The sequence below is a fragment of the Pagrus major genome, chromosome 15 (genome assembly GCF_040436345.1).
Source record: "Pagrus major chromosome 15, Pma_NU_1.0".
NCBI classification, from domain to species: Eukaryota; Metazoa; Chordata; class Actinopteri; order Spariformes; family Sparidae; genus Pagrus; species Pagrus major.
The window spans coordinates 21,494,013-21,501,310 of record NC_133229.1 but is presented as its reverse complement, the minus strand read 5'-3'; the positions used below and the strand labels follow the sequence as shown (position 1 = coordinate 21,501,310).

The 7,298-nt window shown below is 42.9% G+C and overlaps 1 protein-coding gene across 1 annotated transcript in view; it reads right to left on the bottom strand.

Moving 5' to 3' along the window:
• Window positions 1–1,853: 1,853 nt before the first annotated feature.
• The window catches only part of oprm1 (opioid receptor, mu 1), a 32,461-nt gene continuing 27,016 nt past the window's right edge, over window positions 1,854–7,298 (bottom strand). Inside the window, exons 2-5 of the mRNA XM_073481452.1 lie at window positions 6,625–6,974; window positions 4,434–4,609; window positions 3,505–3,683; window positions 1,854–2,118 (exon numbers count right to left, since the gene is read on the bottom strand). Of these exons, the coding sequence (XP_073337553.1) occupies window positions 1,854–2,118; window positions 3,505–3,683; window positions 4,434–4,609; window positions 6,625–6,974 (970 nt within the window). The remainder of the gene's footprint in view (window positions 2,119–3,504; window positions 3,684–4,433; window positions 4,610–6,624; window positions 6,975–7,298) is intronic.

Here is a 7,298-nt window from a genome sequence, read left to right as displayed (position 1 = left end):
CCTTGCAAAAGTGAAGTGATAGCGTTTCTGTTTGTATTTTTATCTCGCTGGTTGAGTTGAGTGTTTACTCTTCGAATGTCATATTGTTTAAAAAAATGACTGCTAATGCAAAATTCATTTCCTGCTGCAGCTGTTGCTTTTTAAAAAAATCATGGCGGAAACATGGATTGGCTTTTCTTGTCAGGAAGCCACAGGAAATGTTTTGTTTTGTTAATTTCTTGTCCGGATATCAGATATAAATAAAGTTGTTGGGGCTTGGCGGAGGTATGCGCTCTACCGAGTGCCGTTCTATTTCTACATCGTTTCAAAATGTACTGAAAGCAGTGACACCAGAAATAAACTCACCGTAGGTACAGCACGACATCGTCATGCATACATTTTCAGACGAAACAAACTGAAACGGTCTATAAAGTTAAACTCTGCGTACACAATTTAAGGTTTTAAACACATAGTTGTCTGATTAATATACATCTCTTCAGTTAACAAGGCAGATTCAATATGACAAAAGTTATATATAGAAAGCACAATGACTTGCTGGTCCACCATCATCGTCATCGTCATCATCTGATATCATTTTCTGGCAAATTCATGATTCCATGTTTGTAAAAAAAGCAACAGAATACTTACAGTATTTTACACGTGAGATTAATACAATCATGTTCATCTTTACAGATTGCTAATAAAAATACTGGTACATAGAATATCAAGTAACGCTACTGTAAAGGCAACTGGCAAGTTTAGATTACAGCACGACACATAAAGCACAAGCAATTCTAAAGATTACGGCAGATGTACAATCCTGCTTGGCTCACAAGTGACTCCATTTTAAGCCCATACCTTGTGTAATGGCTGCTTAGCTGTAGTTAATCATACACTGGTAGTGCCATATGCTCGCACTATATGCCACAATATCATGCTCTGTGCAAACAGGCTGATGCGTCTTCTTTGCTGGTTTAGAGGATCCACAGTTCAGCACAAGGATCCAACGTGACGAACACAGCTGGTTTTCCTTCTGTACATTCACAAGTTCATTAAGTTCAGCAGAGAGCATACAGTGCTCCGCTGTATGTCTGCTGAATGAGAAGTCCAGCAATGGGGTAGAAAACGTCTTGAAAGGAAAGGAAAGGAAAGGAAAGGAAAGGAAAGGAAAGGAAAGGAAAGGAAAGGAAAGGAAAGGAAAGGAAAGGAGCTGTCGTCTCACATGTGCAAACAATTGACAAAAGAAAGCATCAGGGGGTAAAGAGACTGAGTGACTTGGAGTCCATTGAACTCTGCAAACATACAGTTAGACAATTAATTGATCCTTTTATTCTACAACGTAAAGAATTAATGATGTGGGTTTGGACTGGGAGGCTTCGATCAATGAGGCAGCTTTGTACAGAACAAAACAACATCACATTAGAGTCCTGTGTAAGTGTTTTTTTTATAGATCTGTCTACTTCTGTCTTCAGTCTGTACACTCAATATTATCAGAATTTTGGAAAGCATTTCTAAAAGCATTGACGCACAATTCAGTGCAAGGCCATGGTGCCGTAATGATGCCAGCTTGACCCGCTTTATCTCTTTTATAGTAAGAATAAAAGCCTTGCACAGCCATGCAGTTAGTAGGAGGCAGATCACAATGCTCTGTGCTGTTGATGTTCATTCGTGCCCCGGATTGTTAATGCGTACGTGTGGTTTGTGTGTGTGTGTGTGGTCAGAGCCCTGTGGTGACCTGCGTGACCTCAGAGTTGAGATCGTCGTTGGCAACGCCGCCACAACAGCGAGAGTCCACCGACGACCCCTCCAAGGCTAGTCATACCTGCAGAGAAAGTGTTGTATACAGTATATTTACATGTGCTCGTACATATCACTCAGACATTTTTCTCGAACTGGCGGACCGTTCCTTTAAGCAGATCCATGTACTGGTATGTATACACAGAGACAATATCTACCTGTTGATTGGACCTTTCTCCTGTGTTGGCACTGTTGATGTCACGCTGTGGGAGCTTGCGGCTGGTGGCTCCGGTGCGGGACGAGTTCTGCATCTCCAGCACCGAGGGACTCGGGGTGCAGAACTCGCGGAAACAACGCTTGAAGTTCTCATCCAGGTAGCCGTAAAGAACCGGGTTCAGACTACTGCAGGGGGCAAAGACAAGGTGACAGTTTAACACTAGAAAATCAGCTGCACTATAAATTTACCAACATCTTTTTTACTTTTATATACAGCGGTTGCAAGCAAACTCCACAGACTGCACACTGTCTAACTTGCAAATATACATTTATTTGTGACGTTTCGGTATTGGACCTTCATCAGGCAAATGGTTTGTTAAAAAAAGAAGCCAAATTAAATAGCTTGTGACTGCAAGCCTGCAACAAATCACTTTTCCCAAATATATAACGATAAATAATGGCAACGGCGGTGCATGAAGATGCAGCAACCAATAGCTCCTCCAAATTATTAAATTATAGGAAGAAAGCGAGGGTTGTGGATTAAGAGCTGCAGACTTTGAGACAATCACGGCCCACGACTTCTCTGGACCATTGAACCCGACCGGCTGGACCGCCCCAGGGTGGGAAGAGAGTCGGAATAAGAGCCATGCTAATCCATCTTAGTTTAAAGCTGCTCCTGGCTAATGTCTGGTCACAGAGAAAGGAAATGGACAAAATGGGACTCAGAGAAATCAGAGACTGTTGTGCCCACAGAGACCCGTCTCCAACACAACATCTCGGCTCAAGAGCACAGGACTACAGCGGGACGAGGTCGAGGTGGACTAACATCGATGTTTGGTGCTGTACACTCTAACTACATACAACGCTAACAGCAAATTACAATAATCAAAATTTACCTCCACCCTATTAAGTCCAAAATAAGTAAGTAGTTTCTTAGATTAGTTGTAGTACTAGTAGTACTAGTGGATTATAATTAGGACTGGTAGGTACTAGTTTAGTGCTAGCCACAACAAGCATCTCCTCCATTTTCTTGGTTACCAGGGTGACAGATGACAAGTCTCAGCCGATTAAATAAACCATTGGTTGCCTGACAAAAGCGCTCGGAGCGGCCGCACATAAAAAGGCAGCACAACTGAGATAAAATGCTGCCGCTCAAAAGAAGAACGGTGTGCGGGCAGCGTTGTGTGAACCGGTTTAGCGAGGGCTTGAATGTAACTGATGTTCATTTTGATGTAAAAGCACCACACTGCAGGTTCAAGTCATATAAAAAACGTGAAGCCCATAAAAATGATCAGAAAGTCAACAACATTTACTCTTATCTGGTAAACACACATTTTCTCTTTTATGATAAGTGTCCTGTTATCTGCTCTTATCTCGGCTTTCCATCTTAAACGGCACCACCTAACTCTGATGCATTTCACTGATAAAGCCCGAGATAAATCCTCCCTGTGTGCACGTGCAAAAGAGAAACAGTAAGCATCAAAACCCCATTATTACAACCCAAATTTCCCCTACTAATAGTTTCAATATCACAGTGAATATATATGCCAGAGGCTGCTGCCGGGCGTGTACCTGTTGGTGTAGCCCAGGGCGATGCAGAAGTGCCAGGTGATGGTCTGCAGCGTGGAGCTGGGAATGTTGATGAGAGCTGTGATGATGACAAAGATGTGGATGGGCGTCCAGCATACGATGAAGACGGCAACCACCACCAGGACCATGCGGGTGATCCGGCGCAGGTTCCTGTCCTTCTCCTGCAGTTTTTAGCGTTGGCGATGAGATAAAAGGGCGTACAGGAAGAAGAGTATTGGGGAAAAGGCGAGATAGGGAAGGTGGTAATGATGGAGGAAGGACAGCCGAGCGTGGAGGATTAGAAAAGGAAGGAAAGGTGGAGGTGGAGAAGGTGAGGAAAAGGAGGAATTAGAGAAAGGTTTAAAGGAGGGTGCGGGAGAAGATGGTTCGAGGGGGGATGAGAGGAGAAGTAAAATGGAGGGAGATAAGAGGATGATGGAAAAAGGGAGAAGAGTACAGCCGTGTTGAAGAGCTTTGAGCAGGAATTCATCATATTTCTTTCCATCTGTAAACATCCTCATTAGATTGAGCACTTGTTTTTGTCAATTTTCTCAAATACTGAGTGTGAAATTGTTGTTGTTGGGTCATTTCCCCTTCTACTGCATTTAATGTAAGGCCGAGCCACAACCTCAGGCTCGAGTTGATTTTCCCTAATTGTGTTCTCTTGAGAGCAATGAGTGCACCTTATTTGCATTCATGCTCTGGGCAACCTTCTGTTTTGCTTCATTATTCTGAAACATAATATTAATTAATTAGTCAGTAAATAGCCGAGGCCACGTCGTAAGTCGAGCCGGGCTTTTAAATTTCACAAAATGCTCACTAATGCTTACATTCTAATTAAAAGCCTCTGGCACAAATCGTAGAAGATTACTCTGTAAATGCACAAATTTCAGCTTCGTGCTTGTGAGAGAAAAAACACATTTTTCATTCACCTGGGAGCCTGAGAGCATGCGCACACTCTTGAGCCGCAGGATCATGAGGCCGTAGCAGACGGTGATGATGAGGACGGGCATGATGAAGGCAAAGATGAACACGCAGATCTTCAGAAGGGTGTCCCAGTACCAGGAGGGGTGGGGGAAAATCAGCTTGCAGTCAACGATGGAGGAGGCTGTGCAGGGTGAAGCTTACAGGTAAACAGAGCCACAAACGTTCATTACTTCCACTCTATTTTCTCTTTCTGTGCTGCCTTCCTTTGAAATGTTTATTCGATCAGGTTGTGCACAATGAAACAGAATACAACTTGTGTTTTTGAGTAGATATTATAGTATAGTATAGTATATACAGTGGGATTCATGATGTGATGTGTTTGATTTGCTTGTTTTATCCGACCAACAGTCCAAAACCTTCAGATTTTCAATTAATGACATAAAACAGATAAAAGCAGCAAATCTTCACATTTAAGAAGCTGGAACCAGTAAATGACAGAAACCTGAAATAACCGGGGCAGTGGGAACAAATGTATCCACAAAATATGAATGTAATTTCAGGTTTTAGACTAATATTGCAGCAATCACTTGTTAGCAAACAGTTCCATGTTTACACAATACTACTGTATTATTGCAATTCTAGCTCAGTGTTTGGGCTGGATTATCACCTGAGGGAAATCGATTCCCATCATCCCTGATTAGTCAACAAACTGTTGTGTGTTACCTGCAGTAGATGACCGTCAGCTCTCCCCCTGTGTGGAGAGGCAGCGACTAGGTCCAGCAGGAAGAAGAGCTTTGTTCTACCGAACCAGCAGCAAGATGTATTTTAGCCGCCTAAAATAAGTCCCACCTGCTGCAGTTTCAGCAGTATGGTGCTCCGCTTCCTGTCGGTGCTACTCGCTGCCTCTCCACACAGGGGGGGAGCTGACAGTCATCTTCTGCAGGTAACACACTGACTAGGGATAAGTACCTCATACAATCCCACATCAAAAGACCCCAACTATCCCTTTAATGTGAATCTTCCTCTTTCTTTTCCTATCATTGAAACTGAATATTATGCCCGTGGGCGAGCTCCTCAAACATGAACCACAACATCCCTGGTTGGAGTCCAGCTGTTACATTTCTTCCCCCCAGCTTTCTTCCTTTATTTTCTGCAACCTCATTACAGTTCAAATCTTTAACAAAGGCATAAAATACAAAACTGTCCTGTCAGCACCACTGGTGGACGAAAGGCAACGTATTTTAAATATATTTGCTGTGTTTTTACAGGCACCCTGTTGGGGACAAGACAAGAATCAAGCACATTCAGTTCATTCTCTCACTTCCAGCTTTAAAGACCAATAATGCGCCCCAGCACACTCTATTAAAGCAGAGGGCAGTCTGTTTAAGTTTTCACGAGGCCAGTTTGTTGTGACTGTGCCCTCAGTGTTACTTGGAAGGCTCGGTCAGAGATAGGATTATATTAAATGGCTGAAATGTGCAGTCTAGAGGTTAAAAGACCTGTTTTTGCAGGAGTGGCACTATGTACTCAGGAGTATGTCATTATGTGATCATTATTGTGAATTGAAGGAGGGGTTTAAGTTTGAAAAGTATCTACTTTGTGAATATAGGCGTGTGGCCCAGGCTATTTGTAATCTCAGAGTTTTTAATCTTGATTAGACATCTTTCCTGGTTAAGTAAGTGTGTCTAAATAAAATAAACTACAAGGTATTGTTGTTAATGTGATTCATCATTGTTTCGTCATCAAACAACACAAGAGGGATCTGTACAAGTATCAGTCTTGGTCTCATCAAGCACCTTTTCGCTAACTCTGCAGAGATAAACTAAACTCTTGATTTTCTCCTCCAGACAGAGCCGTCACCATCAGGCTTAAACTTACACAACTCCTCTGGGTTGTCTCCTTTTACTGAGGACATAATGGAGCACATAAATTCTCTTTAAGGCTGGCAAGAACAGAATAAACTGAGTGGGTTATTTTGTTCCTGACACATCATTGATCACGTCGTCTACCAGTGACTAAAACAGAAAAGTTCAGCTTCGAGGTTGATTGGTTGTTACTCGAGGTTCGAAGGCTACTTCTCGATGCCCTCGCTTTCTTTATTTAGTTATTTTCTTTTGGATAAAATGTTTTGCTGGAAAAATCCTAAGCTTTCACTGTTCGTGTGCTCGTGTACATGGCATGTGTGGGAACACTTACAAGTGACAGCGGTGGAGGCCATGAACATGACCGGCAGCCCGATGGCCGAGGAGAGAATCCAGTTGCAGACGTTGACTATCTTGGCGTTGTGTGGTGTCCTGAAATCCAGCGCTTTGACCGGGTGACACACGGCGACGTAGCGGTCGATGCTCATGGTGGTGAGCGTGAAGATGGAGGTGAACATGTTGTAGTAGTCGATGGACATCACCATCTTGCACAGCGCGTCACCAAACGGCCAGGTCCCCATCAGGTAGTTGACGCTCTGGAACGGTAGCGTGCTGGTGACCAAGGCGTCGGCCAGAGCAAGGTTGAAGATGTAGATGTTGGTGGCGGTCTTCATTTTAGTGTATCTGCACAGGAAGACATTTACAAAGACATTTTTAGTCTGTTTGAAGTCCTTTTCTGTCTCTTTGTTGTCTATTTGTGTCTCTTTGTAGTCTTTTGTGGAGAATGAGAGGAAGACTATCTTGTTGTTTTGAGTCATTTCTCTTTGTAGTCATTTTGAGTCTCTTTGTAGTCCCTTTTCTGTCTCTTTGTAGTCTTTCTGAGTCTCCTTGTAGTCCTTTTGCATCTCTTTATATTTATCTTTCAGTCTCTTAATAGTCATTTTTAGTCTCTCAGAAGTTTTCTTTTTTCTCTTTTTGGTCATGTTGAGGCTCTTTGTAGACTGTTTG